Raw genomic sequence first — 23201 nt, forward strand, 5'->3', positions numbered from 1 at the left:
CCTCTGGCAAATGTAGTTTTCTAAGCTGAAATTGATAAGGATTAAGTCATAAAAGAGCAATTTATATACATATTTGTTTACTATATTGACTTGTCCATGTCAATGATACTTCTCACCTTTTGGTTGTGTTTATATAGGTAGAAGAAGAAGAAAATATGGAAATTACGAAAAGTCTGGTGATCTGATTCCACTCGGGTGAAATTTCAATGCTACATAGAAGTCCTTGGGCCAAATTCCAGAGAAGTGGCGCAAGTTGGCGCCACTCTGGCGCAAGTTGGCGCCACACTTCACAGGCCAAATGGCAAAGAGTTGGCGCAGACCAACGCCACTATGGCGCAGACCAACGCCACTATGGCGCAGACCAACGCCGACTGGAAAAAGTAACACAGTACAATGGGCAGGAAGTTGGCGCAAGTTGGCGCCACACTGGCGCAAACCCGCGCCGGTTTGCAATTTTCAGGATGTGATTTTTCTTAAGTGACAGAACTATGGCACAAGTTGGCGCCACACTGGCGCCAACCCGCGCCTTTTGCGAGAAAAATGTACCGTGTTTTCTGAAGGTTATTTTTGGAAGAAAGAAGCGAGGCGTATAAATAGGATGCTTATGACAGAATTAAAAAGGCTATTTTATTGAAGAGAGACGACGGCGGTGCTCAGAGAGAGTCAGACAAGGATCTATTTCATCTTCTTCTTCCCCTTTTTATTTATCAGTTTATGTTGAATATTGAATTTTTAGCCATGATAATGGTTGGCTAGTTCTTTTTATTGTAGTTAGGGTCACAAACCCTATGTGAACCTTTGTTATGACGGATTGGTTTACCCTTACTCGTTTATATATTTATCTTTATTTCTACTCTGTGCGTAATTTCTATCTTCTTTATTATAATTGATCAATCTGATAGTTGATGATAGTTTGAGGGTTAAAACCCTAGATAGGAATATTGGGGGTTTTAATCTTGAAAGGGAGTAGGATAACAATTGGTATGCGTGCTAGGAATAGACGTATATTTGATTGCAAATGCTTAATTTATTGTGTTCTTTGCTTAAATCCATAAGGAACATTGCAAGGAATTGGGGTTTCAATTGGGGTTAAAGGGTTAATCGTGCAAGGAATTGAGGGTTAACAAATAATATTTTTAGATGATAAATTATCTGAGTATTTATGTAAATGAGTATTGTAAATCAATCCAAAGTAAGAAGTGGGAATCATTCAGTGAGTGTACTCTAGCTACAATGCTTTCTCATATTTTACAAAATTAATTTCTGTTTTATTTCTCATAAACAAAAACCTTGGAAAAATAAGTCTTTACTTTTAGTTCTTATTTTTACTCAAAATCAACAACAACTTTCACACACCCATCTGAATTCCTTCCATCTTAAAAGGATAATTATTTGATATTTGATCCCAATCCCTGTGAAGACGATAACTTTCTTATCACTGTATTACTTGTGCGATCGGTACACTTGCCGGTGAGCATCACCCATCCATACAGAGCAGATACACTACCTTCAACCATTTTACCAAGCTTACATACTTATCCAAACCTTGAGACCTATACTTCATCGACCACATATCCTACCCACTGATAAACCTTTAGTTTATCTTGTTTTTATAGACTAAAATCATATGAATTATCAAGTTAAATGAGTAAAAACTAGGGTTTTGATATAAAATACATGAATTATGTGATTATGAATTAAATAATATTTATATTTGCTAGTTTGAAGGAATTTGATGATAAATGGAGTCAAATATGAAGATTGGATAGATAAAGATCAAAACTATAAGATATGAGAATCTATATAAAGAAAATCAAGTTGTTAAATAGGAGGCTTAAGCCCCCATTTCGAAGCTTAAGCCCTCCAATTATTCCAAAATAAGCAAATAGTCACTGCCTGAGGAAGCTTAAGCCCCCAACTCAGGGCTTAAGCGCGACCAAGAAGAAAAGTTCTGGCTCGAAGAGCGCGCTGTGAAAATTTCATGCATAAGATAGGAGGCTTAAGCGCCCCACGGCGCGCTTAAGCGCCCCAGAAACCCAACTTAGGCCCATTCAATGTATCCATCTAGGCCACAAATTCTTGGTCAATAAAAACACATTTTGGGTCGGAATCAATCAATTTTTCACATTCCAAAAGAGTTCTTAGTACTCAGAGGCAGAGGAAACGCGGAGAAATCCACAGTTCATGTTCGTGAGCGGTGGAGACGGATCAAAATCAAGCTTACACTGGAGATATTGAATATTCACCAATCGACTATGGAGCTTGGGGAAGCTTTTATATTTTCTTTCGTTCTTGATCTTGCTATATCTGGCTAAATTCTTAAGTAGTTAAGGTTAGATGGAATTCAATTAATCTTTTATGTCGTGAACAATTCTTTATGTTAATTTTCCTTTTTATCATGAATGAAATTATCTTTTCTTAATGCTTTATATGAGCTTGAATATTATATATTGATCTTAGGTAAATGCGTGACAATAGGAATGTTGATGCATGATTTGTATTTGATAATTTCATCGTAAGCTTTATGATTCTAGGGATAGACATTGGGTTTGCGTAATCTTGAGATTCTTGAATTTAATGCTTATTTTCTTGGGGAATAACCGGAGAACTAGGATTCTTACAAGATTGTAAAAATTTAGGGTAACAAGGGATTGAACCCTAATTACATAAGAAAGAATCGATTAGATTGATATTAAAGACGATTAACTTAAAGAAGGAATTCAGACATAATCAAGAAATTGAAGGAAATTGAAACCCTAGCTACGTTCTTTTCTATTAATTAATTCGAATCTTCAATTTCTTGTTTTTATTCTTGCTATTAATTAGTTTATGGGAAACATTTTTCTCATGTTGCATGAGACAACTTGTCTCATGCAACACATAAAAAAGTGAATGTGACCCACTAAAAAGAAGAGAGAGAAGGGAAAAAAGTGAATCTGACCCACTTTTTTGTGTGTTGCATGAGATAATTTATCTCATGCAACATGAGAAAAACATATCCCTTAGTTTATAGATTTAAATTTTAAATCAAATCCTATTACAAATCCAATTTCGATTGTCCAACTTAAATCGAAGTAGTGAACTAGTGATTGAGTTTTAATCCTCGTGAGAACGATCTCTTACTTAAAACATTATATTACTTGTACGACCGATGCACTTGCCGTAAGCGCAACACCCACCTTCAAATCGAACATTGATTCAATCATGCTATCATACACTGACCAAACAGTTTAGAAAAGTATGAAACTGTTTTAAACCTTTGCCATTCAGTACTTCAAAGTTCACTAATGAGATCTGCTACAATTAATCAAATGAGTAAGAAATAAAACATCGCTCGCATCATTCATGATGAGATCCAAATCCATGAAACAATCATCTGTAATCACCATATATTCATTATATGGCATCCTATTCCACACAAAGAAAAGTTTTTTCTGCATTTCACCTATGAAATTTACCATATTCAAGAATCCATGCTGGCTGGTCATTTACGTCAAAGAAGAAATTTCCATGTCAACAGACATAATCAACAACTTTCCCTCAAAGCTAAACACATGGCATGTGCCGCACCACTTGCAATTGATAAAACCTTGTGGGGTCCCAATCCATCATCTTCCATTAAAAAGTTGACTTCAACAGGGCACGGTTGTACCGCTGGAAGCCCAGGAACTCCCAATTGAGAATCATTGGCATTTCCCCACATGTACAGCTTCCCTTTATCTGTTCAGAACCATAAAGAGCTTGTTCAATTTTGTACTACACTGATTTGAAAATTTGACACAAGAAATTACTAAAAAAATAAGAAATTCCAGAGTTAAATTTTCTGTCAAACAAACCACCATAGATGTAACAAGATAATCTCAGACAGACATTTTATATAACTTAGACCCATTCTAGTTTCCAGATCCATACTCAAATCAATGAAAACAGTGAATACCAGTTTAGAAATTTTGCAATTATTTCCAGTTTGCAGATGAGCTGCATTACAGGATCATGAATGTTTCACAAGTAAATGAAACAGATATCGCGGAGCTAGAATAGAGAATTTGGTTTCAGTCTTAACACTTGTTAAGTGTTATGAAAACGACTGACAATTGCAAAGTAGTTAATAGTGGAAGATAGTGCGAAACAGCCACCATAAAATATGGCAACATAGCATATAGCAGAGTGGTTGCTATAGCAAAAGTAGCAGCTTACAGCAGAAAAAAAAAAAAAAAACTTTGAAATTTATAAAATAAATAAAATTAGTAATCGTAATGGTTTCAAGTTCAACACTTTATACCAGTAATAAATCAACTATATATATAAGTAGACTGCCTATCTAGCAGAGTGGCAACCTCTTCTTACAATTTAACCAAAATTATTTCCACCAATCATTGTGATGCTTGAGGGTAAGCTTTGAAGCAGCAGTAAGGATGCTCCTTCCGGAAGGACATGGGTTCAAGTCTGGGAAACCACTTTTTTGCATAAATGCAAGGTGAGGCTATGTAAAATTGACCCTCGCCCCTATCCTCGAAATTCAAGGAGCCTTGTGCCCAGGGTCTGCCTTTTTAATCATTGTAACGCCTCATGCCGCAACAGTAAAACATTCTGTCACTGGCATCTGGCAGCTGGGAGGTTATAGGGGCTGCTATTAAGTACTCTGTGCAATTGTCACTGGACATAGATGTAATTGACTAGAAACTAGAATAACTTTTTGTAGACAAATTCAAACATTATCCAACAACAGTGACATCTGAGATAACTGAATCCTGGGCACTACCTGTAGCCTACATTGCCATGCAACTTTGGAGCATTATATCAATATACTCGAGCAGGGAATTAAACTCTTGACTCTAGAGGACTCATGGTGAAGGATAAAAGTTATTTATGTATTAAAGTAAAATATTCTGAATCAAGTAGGATATACTAGGTGACATGAATAGTCTTACCTGTCACAGCTGCAGATGAAGAACCCCCACAAGAAATATACATAATATGCTCATGAGCTAAAGCCTCAATTACTACTGGTATCTTCTGATTCTGGACGGATCCATGACCCAACTGACCATGTCCACCATGGCCCCATGAAAGCACTTTGCCATCATCTAATATAAATCAAGACTGAGATAGTTAAAATGATATAATCTACCGGGAACAGAAATGAAATTGTACTGCTAACTTAACTTACCGGTTAACGCAAGGGAATGATATCCTCCACTTGCTATTTGAACGATTCGAACATTCTCAAGGCTGGGTATTGGTCGTGGTTTCCAACCTCCAACCTTATCACCTCTCCCAAGTTCGTAGTTGGAATTGGCTGAGAAAATGCCAACGTTGTTAATTTTCCAAAACTAAAAGCACTGAATAAATGGATTGTGCTAGTCCTCAAGAGGGGAAAAAAAAAAATATATATATATATATATATATAAAAGAGGTGACAATTACCTCCCCAGTTCCACAGTTTTCCGTCCTCTGTCAATGCCATTGTGAAAAATCCCCCACAGGAAACAGCAGCAACTGGGAAAGGTAATTCTTTTACTTTGGAAGGGATACTAAGTCCACCTGCGTGATCTGGGCCTTGACCAGGACCAAGGCCCAATCGACCATCCCCTTCATCTCGACCCCAGATATAAAGCTCACCTTCATCCAACACAAACCTGCCATCAGTTTCAAAGGGTGCACCATTTCACATGACATCTAGTTTACATTAAATAGTCTGGATATTCCTATAAATAACCACAAATTTGTCTTAGAAAATTGTACTATAGAAAAATGAATCTACATCCTTGAGGACGAAAAATTGTCCCATGCTACCTTATGCAGGACCATAATAGGCTTTCAACAGCATGTTAATTTCTTTAGGGTATAATCTTTTCTAATATAAGCATGTGGGAGAATTGTTGATGCAGTAAATGAAAAGGGCCATGGCACATTCATTAGTTTCTATTGTTGGCAAATTTCAGGTCTTGCACAATCACATTATGATGACAACCAATGGAAATAAGTTGTTTACATGGCAAAAGAAAATTAGGGACCACTGAGCTTTAATTAACTCAGAGACTAACTAACTGAGAGCACTGAGCACCAATTAACACACATGCAGACATTTCAATATTAATGAATTTTTTTAATGACTGTAATGCACAAAAGATGTAACAAACGATACACAAGAACAAAAATCAATGCACTTGTCAATGCTGTTGATACATTTTCTCCCATGGTGCCCACAAGTGGCCATGTAACCTGAGAGCTAAACAGCCATTCACAAAGTCAACCTCTAGAAGTACAGCTATTCAGGCTGTATAGCAGCACTCTTTTATCATACATACTTAATTTTTTATTCAATAACATCTTAATGTAAAAATAAGTTCCATAACTCAATTAGATACATTTATGTCATGTGTACATATGATTACAGGAAATAAAAATAAAAAGGCTTAAAATATATTGTCAGTAGATGTTAATAAGAAGAGTAAACAAAGCACGAAGTAAAGTACAACATAGAAATAGAAATCTATATATGCAATCAAGCATTAGATATTATAAGGCCGGGCAAAAATTTCAATTCACATAAAAAACTGATTTTAAGTGTATAATAAAAGTGCATCTTAAAAATCTATCGATTTTTTTTGGATCAGTCAGTAAAAGAAAATGTGTCTTAGAAGCCTGTAGTCTTAGGTAGATTTTTACATTCCATCTTTGAACTTCTCTTATTTCTCTTGATGAATTCTTGTTTCTCCACAAAAGAGAAAAAACAACTAAAGGATAGAAAACATAGGAAAACAACAATTTGACACAAGACAAAACATAATTGATGAAAAAGGTTATGGCCATCAAAAGAACCTGATTCTGTGATTGCTGCGGTATGCGTTCCACTAGTAGCAATGTGCTGTATAGTTCCCTCCCAGGAGCCTTTTACCAGCCTAGGAAATAGCTCTCTTTGATATATCGAGTGTCCAAGTGCACCAAAACCACCATAACCCCTGCAGACTTCATTTTCGTCCATAAAAATTAATATTATTCAGAGCACAGAAAGCTTGAATACTTGACCCACATAAAACTTTAAATATTCATCATAAAATTTGGGAAATTTTTAACTACCTGAAATTCTAAAAAAGTTCATAACCTCAAAAAAGTACGTTCATTTGTTAAATACACATTTCTAAGAAACCAAAAAGGATAAAGATTCTGAAAGTTTCACTGAAATCTCTAGGTTTCTGAAAGTATCTTAAATTGATCTAGATTTCTCTTCTAAGTAAAAGTATTTTGTTTATTTCAACTTAGGCGATCTCATAATTCTCTTGACATAATCCTTTATAATTTAAATAAGACCTTGCACACAATAATTTGATCAAGAGCTAAGAATTATAATATGTTCAAATACAAGTTCTCAAATGAGAAAGGCATAGACCAACATCTACATTTATGAAAGATGGAATCGTGGGATTGATATCAGATTCACTGAATACAAATATAAAGATTTGTAGGACTTTCTCATGCAGACGAAATAGAATTCCATTAAACCAATTATGGTGCAACAAATTAGAAATTCTCAAAGGAACTAATAAGGTCTTCACAGGTCAAAACTTTTCAGTCACATTAGCTTTTGACAAATTATAATCACCCACTGAGATAAGGCTCTCTTCTAATCATTCCAAGTTTCCAACAACATTTGCACCAAAACAGATAAGCATTTAAAACCCCGCACAATAACTACCTGTTGCATATTAACTTTTCAGTGGTTGAAACCTGCCATCTGAAATATCTAGACATACACTGGCTTATCATTGTAAACGTAGAAATGGTCAATTTCTTGTAGATTAAACTTTGTAAACAAGAACATTTATAATTTGAAGCACATCAACCAATTTTCATGAGCAGGACATATCACATATGACACCTTTTACATGCAAAAATTCCCAATTCATTGCCATGTTTTCTTAGAACAAACAACCATCAAAATCCAGCAGATTCCTAACTATATTCACTTCTACTACTTTTGAAACAATGTCAATGGCTTTCCTATTTGAAAAAAGTCAAAATCATAATCTATAGGCAAGTGGACATTGAGATAAACATTTTCATTAGCAAAAGAAAAACACATTCACAGTTATTATTATTTCAACAATAACAACAACAACAACAACAACAAGAACCAAGCCTTATCTCACTAAGTGCGGTTGGCTACACGGATCAGCAATGCCACAGGGCTCTATCAAAAAACCAAATTTCCAAATTCATCTTCACGTTTTCTTAGAACCATAAGCCACCAAAAATATCTACCACATTACTGACTATATTAACTTGTACTTCTCTTAAAACACTGGCAACGTAGGCAAGAGGGTAGTAAGATAAACATTTTCAACCACCAAAAGAGCAAACACTCACAATCACAATCGCAATCAGAATCACATACACACAGAGACTCATATGCAACCAAAAGGGCATTGAATTAAGGCACAGTTGAAGTGATTCTGACCACGTGAAGACCTCGCCGGCTGAGGTGAGCGCAACGGAATGCAGGCCGCCAAGGGCAGCACATCGAACGTTATCAAGGTGAGGATTCAAGGTAGGGACAAACAAGGAATTCTCATGACCAAAACCCAGTCTTCCACCATCACCTTTGCCCCAAATCCAAAGAGACCCATCAACGACCAACGAAGAATGGAAAAGCCCACATGAGATACCCACTTCCAAAATCTTCTTAGTACAGCCGCCGCCGCTTGTTTTAGGGAGCCGACCAGGGGTTTGGCAGAGGGAGAAGGAGGATTTGGGGACTACGAGGTTTGCCACCGGAGATGGGTAGAGGCGGATTTCTTCGATGCCGCCGCCGAGTTGGCCGGAGGCGCCCCTTCCCCAAGAGAGGAGTTGGAGGGTTGCGGTTGCGGCGGTTGTGTCGGCGGTGTAGAGGAGTGGGATTTTAGTGGTGGGTAAGGAGGAATAGCAGCGGTGAGTGAGAGTGGCTATGCGGTTGCTGTGGCGGATAATTGCCATAACCCTTTTTCAGTTCAAGTTCAGTTCAACTACTACTCCCATCCCATCCTGGTTGAAATAAGAAAATGCCTCTAACTCGATTCACTCTCGGTGGGTTTTGAATTAGCTTCTTTATTTTATATTTTCTAAAAGGGATATCATTGTCTCATTTTACATGAGATAACTCTCTCATATGTTGTTTTACATCAAAAATTGTGCCACCATTTTTTTCGTCTTTTTTTTTAATAAATGGTGGGCCCCATCACATTATGTATCTATAGTAGGAGATAACTATCTCTCATCACATTATGTATCTATAGTAGGAGATATCTATAGTAGGAGATAACTATCTCTCATCACATTATGTATCTATAGTAGGAGATAATTATCACCAACAACATAAGAAAGTAGAATCCCTTTGGAAAAAACATATATCCTTTTAAAGGATATAAGATTATATCTTTTTAGATCCTAACAGTTGATTTTCGTCCATCAATGGTTATAATTTATTGAAAAATGTATTTTTCACTATTTTAAAGAATATAAGCTTATATTTTTCACTATTTTTCTGAAGAGTTTTTAAAATATAATTATTTTTGAGAAATGTACTTGTCAGCACCAATTTTTATTTTTATTTTTGGTAACAAAAAGGGGCACAGCCCCAAAACAAACAACAAAGAAAGACTAAAAAGACAAGAAACGAAACAAAGACAGAAACAGCAGGGAGAAAAAGCTAAAGACTAGGCATCTAAATCACCATCAGCATCAACCCCAAGGTCCAGTAAATTAGCAGCTAACAGGTTGATAATGTCATTGTGAGGGGATGAGAAAACAATAAGACCAAGAAGATCATCCACAGCCTGTTTTGCTATCCAATCCGCACATGTGTTACTCTTCCTCGGTATTCGATTCAACAAAACAGTCCAATCTTTCCAAAGGAAAACTCGAATCTTAGCTACCAAAGGGAGATCTCGAGTATCGTTACCAGCATTGGTAAGAAGGCTTAAAGCTTGTAAAGAGTCAGATTCCAAAACAATTCTCTTCCAACCTTGTTCCCAGGCATAAGTCAGTCCATGAAAGATAGCCCATAGCTCAGCATTCAACGGGGAGCAGGAACCTAGGAAGGCAGAGAAACCACCCTTCCAAGATCCAGTCCAATCCCTCAAAAGGCCCCCATAAGCTGCCTTATCCCCAGGCACAGCACTATCAACGTTAAGTTTAAAAAAACCTTGATCTGGAACAGTCCAATGGGAGGGGAAGAGGGAGATAGGTAAATTGATAAAACCTTTTTTGTTTCTTACCTTACAGTACCTTATTTCCTCTACTAAGGTAGCTAGAGTAGAAGACGGATCCTTAGGTCTCTTATACCCCTCTTCATGGAGTTCTATATTTCTCCAAGTCCACAGAAAGTTACAAACAGTAAAAAAAGAGTCCCTCCAATCCCTTGAAAACCGATTGCACACCTTTAAGTTAAGAGATAACCACTCACTCCACGAGTCAGAATTGAAGAAGCCTAATGGAAGAGGGTGAAACAGGGGAAGAGACCAAATCTTTTTAGCCTTAACACAATCTCTAAAGTCGTGTAGATGGTTCTCCACCTTATCAGGGCAGAAAGGACCGCAGTCAGACAATCCACTCCACTTTGCTATAATATCTTTAGTTAGCATTCTACCATGATACATTTTCCACATAAGAAATTTCAATCTTTCTTTACCTTTCCAGCTCTAGATTCTATCCCAGCAACTGTTGGAAGGAGCTGTATTTGAGCTCAACCGGTTACAATATGCGAGTTTTACAATAGACTGACCCGGATTCCAATTCTTCCAAGTAATTAAGTCTTCACCAGCTTCTTCTTTAGGATGCGGTATTGCAAGGATTTTGTTCACGAAATTCTGGTCAAAATGATTCCACAAGTACTGCACATTGCAGCCATTCCCATCTAGAAAAACTCTGTGATTAATCTTATAATATGCAAAATCAGCTATAAGAGGATTATGAGCAATAGAGAGGAGATTAGGCCTGATACCAACCCAATTGTCCTTCCAAAAATCAATCTTCCCCCCGTTACCAATTTGCCAAATTGTATTGCCCAACATATCTGGCCAGATCTTACAAAGAATTTTCCACAAATGAGAGTCATACGGTTTACAAACCACTTCTTTTAGTAAATCCTTTTTCCTCCCATATTTAGCTATAAGCACCTACACCCAAAGTTGGGATGGAGATTGAGCAAGATTCCAAGCACACTTCTGAAGGAAGGCTTCATTCTGCTTTCTTAGGTTAATAATCCCTAAGCCACCCTGATTTTTTGGAAGCTTAAGTTGCTCCCATCCAATAGCATGATTCTTTCTTTGGCCGATAGAGTCACCCCATATGAAATTCCTTTGAAGATTTTCAATCTCTTCACAAACACCTATAGGCATGGATGCTATTTTGCATATAGAACATGGGAATAGCTGATATGACAGATTTAGCCAACGTAACTCTCCCTGCCATAGAAAGACACTATTTTTTCCAGCCTTGAAGTCTAGAATTAACTCTGTCTATAATTTCCCCGTAGTGCAGTTTGTTGATTCTGCCATGCTTCATTCTATAAATTTTTTGTGAGCGCAAAGCCACTAAACTCCACAATAGCATTGGCAACTTCAGTGGGAACATTTTTGGAGAAAAATATATTTGATTTAAGATAGCTCACTTTTTGACTCGACATGTTACCAAACTTATCAAGGCAGCCCATAATTGTCTTGATCTGATCAATATTGGCTTCTCCAAACAACAACAAATCATCAGCAAAAAGAAGATGAGAGATAATTGGACCACCTTTACCAACTGTCATTGGCTTCCAATCTTTTTTTTCCACGGAGTCAGCAATTAAGTGAGTGAGTTTCTCCATGCAAATGACAAAGATGTAGTGAGATATAGGGTCTCCTTGTCTTAGACCTCTGCTCGGGGAAATACTACAGCCTTAGAACTATTCCAAAGAATTTCCAATTCTGTTGAAGAAATGCAGTGCATAATTAGGTTCACCAAGGACTCCATAATGTTTATCTCAGGATCTTTATGAATGAAATTCCAAGACATTCTATCGTAGGCTTTTTCTAGGTCTATCTTGATCGTGAGAAAACCCCTTTTCCTTTCATCTTACTCATAGAATGGACCATTTCATGGGCTATAACAATATTGTCCTGAATCTGCCTAATAGGAACAAAGCTGACTTGTTGGGGAGAAATGAGTTTATTTAGCAGATGCTTCAACTTCCCCACAATGATCTTGCTAATTCCTTTGTACAACACTGAACATAGGGCAATTGGCCGGAACTGAGAAATTTTTTCTGGTTTGGCCAGCTTAGGAATGAGAACTAGGAAGGTTTTGTTTAGATCTCTAACTTCCGAAGGCATACTCCAAATCTGCTTCACACAATTAGTAACTTGGTTCTTCATAATTTCCCAATTTTTTTGGAATAAAAAAGCTGGGAATCCGTCAGGACCAGGAGCTTTTAGAGCATCCATAGAGAAATATGCCTCTTTAATTATAGAATCAGAAATGGGTTCCTGAAGGGCAGCTATCTCAACTTCATCAAGAACAAGCCGGTTGTTTCTAGTAGCTTCCCACGGTCTACACTCATCTTCTTCTGCAAATAACTTGTTAAAAAAAGAGTGAATGAGCAAAAGAAGATTATCTTCTTCTCTCACAAACAGCCCCTCATCATTCTTGAGTTCAAGGATTTTATTTCTGGCTCTTCTGATGATTGTGGTAGTATGATAGTATCTAGTATTGCGATCACCATCTTCAATCCATTTACACCTGGCCTTTTGAAACCATAGGGCTTCTTCCTGCTCCATCACTTGGTTAAGCTCATCCTGAAGGGCTATATCTAATTCAGATTGAACATAATCCGGCTGGTTGGTGATGTTGTTTTGATTATCCTGAATCTTATTAAGAATGTACTCTTTTCTCACATGGATACAACCAAAGACTCTTTTGTTCCAGGATATGAGGGGAGAAATCAGATTGCTCAGGCTATGGGAGATCTTAAGATGAGGATTCCAGACAAAGTTTAGAAAGTGGGGAAAGGTGCAATGGTCCTGCCAAGCCACCTCAAATCTGAAAGGTCTCTCTTTCCAATCTTTTTCCTTAGGGAAGAGAAATAGAAAAAGAGGATTGTGGTCGGAATTAAGCTGAGGTAGGGATTTAACATGAGCTTCCCCAAATGATGTTCTCCAAGCTGCATTTGCACAAATACAGTCCAGCCTCCTGAAGATTCTATCAAGATGAAGACACTTAGGTCTTTTCCAGGTGGAAGTTGAGCTTCTACAGCCAAGGTTTAACATGTTGCAATCATTTAGTAAAGAGGAAAATTTATGACATCTAGCAAGGTTCACAGGAGCTCCCCCTTTTTCTCTTTTATTGAAGCTATCTCATTGAAATCTCCCATCATGGCCCAAGGTCCCAGCATGCTACCACTAATTCTCCTTAGGTCTAGCCAGAGATCCTCCCAGTTCTCCTCTCTAGGATTAGCATAGACCACTGTGAGGAAAAAAGTATTCCCCTGGCCAACCGAACAAGAAACATGGATAAACTGACTAGACTTCTCTATTATTGAGACTTTAAAAAAATCATCCTTCCATAAAAGCCAGATGCCACCTGAGAATCCAATTGCATTTACCATCACACACTAGTTGAGAAGTGATAAAATTATTTTTTCTTTTTCTGTCATATTAGCTGACAATATTTGAGAACTGAGCAAATAATTTTATAATTATAACTATGTATTATCCGTAGTACATAGTTGTAATAGTTTGTTGCAGAAAATTTTCTTCGTAGTAAAAGGAGAAAAAACGCACCCATTATTTTTTGGGAAAATATTTTCTGCATCTATGGCAAAATTTTTAAAAATGATCTTAACCAAACATATATTTAAGGGGTGTATTGGATTAGAATTTTAAAAGATTATTTTGAGATAACTTTTTTTTTATAGATTTTAAAAGATTATCTAGAATTGTAGTGACTTTAAAGACTTTTTTACAATTAATATTTTATAAGATTGAATTTTAAAGTATTTTAATAGATTTTATAAGATTTGAAAGGACAATATTGATTTATAAGGTTTTAAATAATCATATGAATTTTTAACAAACATTCAAAATTACAAGAGCCAACAAAAAAATATATGTATTTCCTCGTCTAGTTCTTCATCAACTCTTTCTTCTTTCTCTAAGGGAGTGTACTAGATTGGAATTTCAAAGAATTTTAATGGATTATTTTTTGACAAAAAAATCCGTTGGTATTCAATTAGGATTTTAAAGGATTGAAAAAAAGTCACGTGGTATTCGATTAGGATTTTAAAAGATTATTTTAAAGTCTGTCTATAATACTTGTATTTCTAAAACATATAGTTATATATTAAAATGTGGATTAACGGGTAGGATGAGTGAAAATCCTGAATTTAAAATCAAAATACGAAAAAATGGTAAAATGGTAATTCGTCAAACACGTAACCCTAGGTAATGTGTTTAGTGTAACATCCCGTAGTACTCCGGTTGTTAACATCATGATATTATAGCGTACACAGCGGAAGATTTTATTTAAAGATTAATAAAACGTCTCGTAAAAATACGAATAAACTTTTTCCAAAACATTTTCTGAAAACATTTCTAAAACGTTCACGTTAGATACTGCGAAAGCATAAATCTAAACATACATCTACTAATTAATCCCATGAGCCAGTATTAGTGGCCATTGACCATCAAGATATGACATCAAGTGTCATTCTTGACGGAGTCTCACAGACAGCATAATAGTTGTATTTCGGATAACTGGGAATATGGTCCCATACATACAGATAACCTAATTGATACAATAATTTAAACAGATAGCTTGTAAGTCACACACAGACTGCAATCCCCTCAATGAGTCAATACAAACAATAAGGCTCCATACTAAATTAACTGAATACATGCATCAAGTCTATATTAATTTAAAGTATAAAAGCATCAGTAAATTATCCATGGCTCTAAGGATACAATCATGAGCCTAAATAAATCCATATAATAATCTCCATAAAATAATTAAGCATGGTAACAAGTCTACATGCCAACATCAAGTTTAATCATAACATAAAATCATCAGCTGCATCATCAACTAATCCAATGTGGGGCCTTGCCCGTAGAAGCATCGCCACTACTCTAGTACCTGAAATAATGTCCCCAAACGGGGTGAGATAACCACATCTCAGTAAGCTCAAGGTTCATAGAGGATCCTCTAACCCCTGAGCCCACTTCCTGCATGACAAGTCAGATATAAAGCATATAATACAGATATACAGCATAAACATAGCATCATCATATCATCCTTGTGTAACCTCAGGGTCAAAGCCATAGACGGTTACACCTGTGTAACTTCCAGGGTCAAGCCATAGACAGTCAACACAACATCTGTATGATACAGCCCCCAAAGTCAAGTCATAGGCATCCTACATACCATAATCACTGGCCAGGATCCTCATAACATATATCATCAGTGCATCATCATAACATCAAGATCATATAACATCTATATGAATGTGAATGAATGCACATATACATCATATCATATACTTTCATACAATACAACCATAATCCCCACCATCATGGTGGGGCCACAAGAGAGAGGAGTCAACTAGAACTCGGGGCTTACCTCAGGGAGCTTAGCACAAGCCCACACTCCAATAGTATACGTATGCTCCAACAAAATCCTCAAGTGCACGGTTCTCTAGGCACACCTAGAGTAGGAACTATTCACATCATTAATTACATATTAATTAATCAATTCATATTCACGACTTAATCATTTAATGATTCCATTTTTCATATTCATATGCCAATAATATGCCCATTACAAGTCTAGACCAATTATTACTTATTACATATTTTAGTGCTTTATTACAAGCCACCTTAATCTTCAATTACTTACATAGCTTAGAATCACATGCAAGGCTCACTTAGGTAACTTAGATTATTTTCAACTCATCCAAGCCATATATATGATTATTATAAGTTAATAAGGTTTTCCCTAAGCCCACTTAGCTTAAATATCCCTTTTACGGTTTTTCCATAACTTTACATGCCTCTGTTTTTCAGTCACTAAGAGCAACTCACTTGTTATAAAATTCTCATCTTTTAGTATGTTAATCTAGACTCAATTACCTTTCCAACAAAGTATCACATGCCTCATTTGGAGTTTCCTAGCTCCGGTTATAACCATTTAAAGTTGGACAAGCAAAAGTTTTCCAACTCCGAACAGGGCCCTAAAAATTCTTTACCATTTCTGCGATTATGGAAAATATACTAGACCAAAAACTCTCAAATTTTTATGTAGATAACTAGACTCCTTTATCTTTAATTCGACAAATTATGAGCCTAATTTGAGTAAGCACAGAGGGAGAAACAATTCGTGGAAGTTGCAGTCATGCACAGCCCCTGCATATGGCCTCCCTGTGCAGTCCTCACTCAAACGAACATACAGAATGGAATACATCTTCAATTGATACCAAATTTTTACACCAGATAGCTAACATATCAAGTTTCAATTTGATATAAGGAATAGCCCTATATGACCTCTTTGGAGGGAGATATGCTTCCCCAATTTCGCCTAAAAACTGGTTACTTAGCCTTAAATGTGTTTACTTAACAAACCTTAATTACTTTTGATTGTAAATCCTTATTCACCTTAATTCTTGGATTTTTCTATTATTAAGACACATTATGAAATCTCCTTAGTCCCATTATGTCATGATACTTAAATTTTACTAATTACTTAATTAGTGTACCTAAATCCTAGGGGTGTTCATCAACCGATCCAAACCGATTCAAACCGCAATAACCGAACCGAAAAACCGATAACCGAAAACCAAAAAATCGAAAATCGAAAATCGAAAAAAACCGAAATTTTAATTGGATTGGATCAGTTTTCGGATTGGTCCATGAAAACCGATCCAATCCAAACCGATCCAATATATTAATTTCCCTCTACCTACTTGGGTTTTTCCCCAATTATAGCCCAAAAATATCTAAACCAAAGACTCATTAACCCATCAACTAAACTCAAGAAAAAGCCTAGTCACATCTCATTAACAAAATTTAATTTGTGTAGAGTTTCATATCTCATTGCCAAAAAGGGAAAAACTACATTATTGTTTAATGATGCTTTTATATTTAAAAAAAATAAAATTACAAAGTCAATATATACAAAAGATGTTATTTGCACAATAATCATGAAATAAATTTTAGGATTTTCAAAAAACCGAAAACCGATCCAATCCAAACAGAAAAAAATTGGATTGGATCAGATCAGATTTGAAAAAAATTCAAACCGAATGGTTGATTACACGATCAAACCGAAGGGATTAGATCGGATGATTTTTGCTTCCAAAACCGATCCAATCCAGACCGCGAACACCCCTACTAAATCCTACTTTAGTCCAATTTTAGAGTCAAATCCTTAATTACTTTTGTTAATTAATCCCTACCCTTAATTAATCCCCTAATTCATCATCTTCTTAATTTTAACACGGCTAAACCCTTATATACTTTATGGGGCAGATTTGATGAGCTATGTTAATTAAGGTTTTTAGCCATTATTAATCATGATTAGTGAGTTTTACTTAGAGTTAACTCACCTAGTTAATCTTTGTAATCATTTTTCGATACTTAACAACTTAAACACATTTTTTGTCATCAAACTCTATCTATCCTTGACTTGGCTGAATCATACATAGTCCATATTAGGGTTTATAGTCATCTTTTTACATGAACATCACTCAAAGGTGCAAATGTGGCACCTTTAGTCATTCAATCCATCATTCCATGGTTCAAAACACACCCACCCTTAAGGATCATTATCAAACCATTGCATTAAATTTTTTTAAATAATATTCCTCCAATACATAACAAAATCGTGGCACACACACAAGAAAAAGAGAGACTTTTTGGTTCATATTTATCAAATGAAGACTTACATCTTCAAGCTTCCTCTTTTATCTCAAGGCTCCACCTTTTTCCACCAAGAACCCTCATTTAAGCAAGAACAAACCTTCATGAACATGCTCATGAGTTAGGCTCAAGAACACAAGAAGAAAAGATGAGTTTTTTCATGAAAAAATCAAGAACACTTACCCAAAAATAAAAGGAAACAAGTAAGAAAATGTGGTTCTTCAAGAGAGCTCAAGAACACAACTCCATAGCCTTTGCTCTTCACAAAATCGTGGCTGTTTGGGATGATAAGGGACACAAAATTTTTGATTCACACCATGAAAATGGTATGGTTGTGAAGAGAAGAGTGAGGGGAACAATCTTTGTGAAGGAAGTTTGGTGGTTTGGAGAGATCTAGGTGAAGAAATCTTATAGAGAAGTGGGAGAGTTTTCAAAATTTGAAACTTGGAGAGAGAGAGAGAGAGGAAGGAGGCTGATCAGAAATGGAGGGGGTGGTGCCCTAATGAGGGGTGTCATGTATAACACCTCACAATTTTAAATCAAGTAATTAAAATATTAAGTGAGCAATTAAGTGATGGATTAGTGAAAATCCTAAAGATTAGGCAAGAATACAAAGAAAGGACAAAACGGTAAATTGCCAACACACAACCCTAGGAAGATAAAAATTGAGTAGAAGGTCTCAGATGGTAAAAATAACCCTAGAAATGGATTCAGAACGAAAAATGGAGTGGATAGGCAAGTTTCAGAAAAATCAGTGAATAGTATTTTTACCGGGTAAAAATACCGCGGTACGATTGCATCGTAAAATGTGCCAGTTGAATATTGAGCTCTAGGTTTCAAATATGAGTTATAAATGGTCTATAAAACTAGGAAATATGATTTCTGATAATATTTGATGGAATTAAGTCAGTTTGGGCAAGCGTGCCAACGGCGCGCGCAATAGCTTAAAACAGTGTTTTCTCCGAACGACCGGAAAACTTCGGATTCATCTGATCAAGCATAATTAAAGGAGAACAGTTAATGTCAAAAATTAGAGTTTCTAAATAGGTTTTGAATTTATGAACGTTTAGTGGAAATCGGAGGGAAATTCAGATGAATTTTAAATCGCGCGGGGCCCACCCACTCACATTTCACTTAAGCCACCTCATCCTCTCCACTATTCATCATCTCCTCACTTCCTTCTCTCTCCCCAAACCCGAGCTCCAGCCCCTCTCCCCCCTTCTCCATGAAAAATTTTCTTCTCTCCATTAACCACTCATCCAAGCACCAAATCCAACAAAGTTTGACTTGATTTTTGTTGGAAATTGCCTTCCAAAGCCATTGGTGCTATCCTTGAACTGTGAAAGAGGTTAGATTTTGAGATCTTCCCCCTCAAAGGCCGCGGCTCACTTGTGGAATTTTGTGTTCATGGAGCTTGGGAATGCTCCAATGGTGGAGTATGTGTAGGAGGAGTCCATTGCCTAACATTTGTGTAAGTTCTACACGTTTTGATTGGTTGATTCATGAGATTGGATTATTGAACCCTAAACTTTGATTTGATGAATTGTAATGTTAGAGAGCTCAATTTGAAAATGTGTATTGGATAATAATGTGTTAGAATGATGTATTAGAGCTAGAAATGTGATGAAATTTATTGGTGAAAATTTATGAATTTAACTTAGAAAAATTTGGTGATCATGACTTTGAACTTGTGAATTTTGGTGTTGAGACTTTGTTTGATGAATTGTGGTATGATAATATGATGATATAATAGGTTGTGTGAGGTGTGGAGTGATTAAAAGTGAATGGAAATCCTAGAATTGCCATAGGTTGCAATTTGGCCTTTAGAGGAAAAATAGGGAATTGATGTTGTTGGAAATTGTTTGAGTGATGAATTATGTGTTAAAAAGGTAATTAGATGGGTTGTGTGGTGATTGGCAAGTGGAAGAATCAATACAAGAATAATAAGTGGCTTAGTTGGCATAAAGAACCTAGAGTGAAATATTTCGCAAAACGATGTGTAAATGTCGTAAAACGGGAAAACGACGATTGAACTAGCCTCTAAGCAACCTAAGGTAGCGTTATAAAATGAGAAAGAAAATTTAGAAAAATAAATCCCCAAATAACACATAGATGGCCGAACCTTCAAGGAGGAAGAGAGGATTTTTGCGGTTTTCGCGTTCTGATGTAATTCGACGCGAAAATGGTGAAACGGCACTTGAACTGGCCTCTTGGCAACATATTGAGGCGTAATAAAATGGGAAAGAAAATTTAGAAAAATAAATCTCAAATTAACACTCATTTGGCCGAACCATCAAGGGACGATGGGGAGATTTTGTGATTTTGATGTTTTGACGTTATTTGACGCGTACTGATGATTGTACGTCATTGTAAAGGTTGCCGTACGTCGACATTAATCCCGAATCTTGAATCAGTGAGTTGCCCTTGGTCCGGGACCAAGTGGATTGAGGCATCCCGCTGTGTACCGAGTTGAGGGATAAGCTGCTGTGGAGCTTGTGAAAACAATATTTAAGGTAACCTCTTGGTACTGGGGCTTGTTCCCCTTTTCTGTTCCACCTTGCCAGTTGATGGCAACGGTAGGAAGTGTATATGAGTAGTGTAGAACACATGTGCATGCATGCATTATTACAATGGGTACTTATGTACCGAGTCTCTGGCCAGTAGACAGTTTTCTTAGCCTTCGGGCAGTTTCGGACTTCCGCTGGATAGGTCTCCGAGAGGGAGTTTCAGTTGACCGTGGGTCATAGTGTGTGATCCAGATAGGAGCACACTAGGAATGTCTCAGGTGTTATGGATGGAATGGGTACCTTGGTGGTAGTGGTTGATCACACCTTGGGTGGACCCGATAGAATGGGTACCTTGGTGGTAGTGATTTGATCACACCTTGGGTGGACCCATAGGCTTATATATGCCCAGGGCGTGCGTGGTATTGGTAGCTACCATCCCGCATCGTCGTATTTTGTATCCTGATATTCCCCATTTTCTCTAAATCCCTTGCTATATCTCGTTTTCAAAGTGGTTGTTTTATTCTACTGGTATTCATCGAAGTGATTCATTGGGCGGAGTTTTCTCCAGAACCTCTGGGTTACTGAGATATATTCGTATATCTCACCCCGTCTCGGGGCATTTATTTCAGGATGTACCTGTGTCGTTGGAGCAGCGGGCAAGAGGCCCGCAGAGCGATAGAGGAGCATTTTCAGTATTTGACATATTGTTCATGTTGGCATGCCTAAGTCTACTAGTTTGTATCATTTGAACTTATGTTTGAATTTGTAATTGAAGTTGTAATATTGTAAAGGGTAATTGGAAGTTGAAGTTGTAAGTTGTAATATTTAAGTATATGTTGTAAATGTAAAAGAGATGCATGATGTACCAGGATGGAAGGACTTTAGGCCTATGTTAGAGTTATGATTATATGCTAATATTGTGAAATTACATGTAAAGGGGACCTTTGTGACTGAAACAAGCAAGGATTATAATGTGAGTTATATAGTATAAACTGTGTAATAAATATAAACTGAATTGGGTTGTAAGTGCCCCAAGGCGTTGTTCGTCCTTGTGTGTACCACCCATTAGATTATTACTGTATTATTGTTGGATTATTAGGTACTTTGAGGCATTAGTGAGCTTGTACAAATTTGGAGATTATTGGAAAAACAAAGGAAACTCTGGCGAATTTTCTGTAGAATTGGCAGATTTTAGGCAAACTTCGGGAGAGCATATCTCCCTCTATAGAGGTCCAACAGGGACGTTCCATATTCCATTTCGAATCTTGAGATATCCCCTATATGGTGTTAAAATATGAGCCAGTTATGGGTTGTACGCAGCCCTGTGGAATTTATTGAGTTCGGACTGTCCAGAGACCTCTGATGCAGGGGCTGTTCTGGCCAGTTTTTGGGAATTTGATTCCCGCTTCGTCTCTCAGTCAAATTGAGCGTGTGATACATCAAAATGAATTTTAAGATGTCTAGTTTGTAGGATAAAAATTTGAGAGCAAATGGATGAGTTGATTGAGTGCAGTAATTCGAGCAAGGTGAGTGGTTTTGATCTGTTTTGTGGTTGGTTAGCTGTTTTGCTTGTACAACTTCAAACAGTGATAACCAGAGCAAATGAGCTCCGATTAAAGCGTGTGATAGCTTATTAGAAAGGGAATCAAGTAAGAAAAAAAAATATACTGAGGAAAAGGTCTGGTTGCGAGCGATTTGTTCGCAGAAAATTAATTAGTGAACCATGTTCAAAGAGGTAAAAGCGTAAAATTGAGTAATGGGCTAAGTGGGTTTATGGGAACCCCTTAGTAACTTATAATAAGTAAAGTGAGTTGTAAAGAGTAGTTAAATAAATATTCCGCAAGTGTTTACAGTTACATTCACAGCTTTAATTATTACGCCTTTTATTGTTTTAAATACTCGCGTAATAATTGGAAAAAGTTTACTCGCATTTTTGTAAATGAATCGTTGTGATTGTAACTGCGCTTAATATCATATTAATGTTAACAATACCAGTACGTAACGGGCTGTTACATTTTATGGTATCAGAGCTGTTTTGTTAGGGAACTCTGATAGTGTGTAGTTGTGTTATGTGTTGCATAGTTGTATGTGGATTCTTATCGATTACTGCATATGTGATTCCTTAGTGTGGGTCTGATCAACCCATTCCTTTGTGTTACATGTGTGGTCATCGTAAGAAGCCTGCGTGACAACCCTAGAACATCGAATGTAAGTCCTTAGCCTGATGTTGTGGTTGCAGTGTTGACTGCTCCATGCAAGAGATGGCAGTAAGTAAAATATGAAGATTATATGTTTTGTCTGAATTTTGATGAAAGTGAAAAGAAAACTATGTTATAAGTGAAAGTTGCAAACAAATCTATGATATGTAGTGAACCTTGTAATACTATGAATAATAAATATATATATAATTAAGATGAGTCTATAGTATGAAGATGGCATTGGTGAAACTTCCAAATAAATGTGTAGTATAGTATGTGCAAGTGGACTTGGTGAATAAACTTCATCAAGATGAGAGATTTAGAACTTGAGGAATTATTGAGAAATGAGAACAGATATGTGTGAGTATGAGTTAAATATGTTATGTTTGATTATGAGTTATAAGTTCCCGATAGATGGTGTACACTCGAATGAATTGGATGGTTAATATAGAGAAACAAATGGAATACTTGATATCAGACCCTAAGGGATTAGAAGTTTAAAAAATTTGTCATGTTAGTGAAGTGTTAAATTGAGAGACATTGAAATATGGCATTGAAATCCATAAGGAGTT

The 23201-nt window shown here is 36.5% G+C and overlaps 1 protein-coding gene across 1 annotated transcript; it reads right to left on the bottom strand.

Moving 5' to 3' along the window:
* Nucleotides 1–3261: 3261 nt before the first annotated feature.
* LOC133296775 (RCC1 domain-containing protein RUG3, mitochondrial) lies at nucleotides 3262–9046 on the bottom strand. The gene is made up of 6 exons (XM_061495831.1): nucleotides 8462–9046; nucleotides 6826–6965; nucleotides 5428–5622; nucleotides 5171–5299; nucleotides 4932–5087; nucleotides 3262–3720 (listed from the first exon to the last, which is right to left on the bottom strand). The coding sequence occupies exons 1-6, from the start codon at nucleotides 8974–8976 to the stop codon at nucleotides 3527–3529; spliced, it is 1329 nt and encodes a 442-aa protein (XP_061351815.1). The 5' UTR covers nucleotides 8977–9046; the 3' UTR covers nucleotides 3262–3526.
* Between the last annotated feature and the right edge of the window lie 14155 nt (nucleotides 9047–23201).

This window comes from Gastrolobium bilobum, unplaced genomic scaffold (assembly GCF_033153095.1).
Source record: "Gastrolobium bilobum isolate Gb01-03AN ecotype WA unplaced genomic scaffold, APGP_CSIRO_Gbil_v1 utg13973, whole genome shotgun sequence".
In the NCBI taxonomy this organism is placed as follows: Eukaryota; Viridiplantae; Streptophyta; class Magnoliopsida; order Fabales; family Fabaceae; genus Gastrolobium; species Gastrolobium bilobum.

Excerpts from the sequence above, each read along its gene's own strand:
- LOC133296775 (XM_061495831.1), bottom strand. The coding sequence starts at position 8,976 with ATGGCAATTATCCGCCACAGCAACCGCATAGCCACTCTCACTCACCGC. Across the intron at positions 6,966-8,461 it reads GCCGGCGAGGTCTTCACGTG|GGGTTATGGTGGTTTTGGTG; the intron begins GTCAGAATCACT and ends TGAAGTCTGCAG. Across the intron at positions 5,623-6,825 it reads CGCAGCAATCACAGAATCAG|GTGAGCTTTATATCTGGGGT; the intron begins GTTCTTTTGATG and ends TGTTGGATGAAG.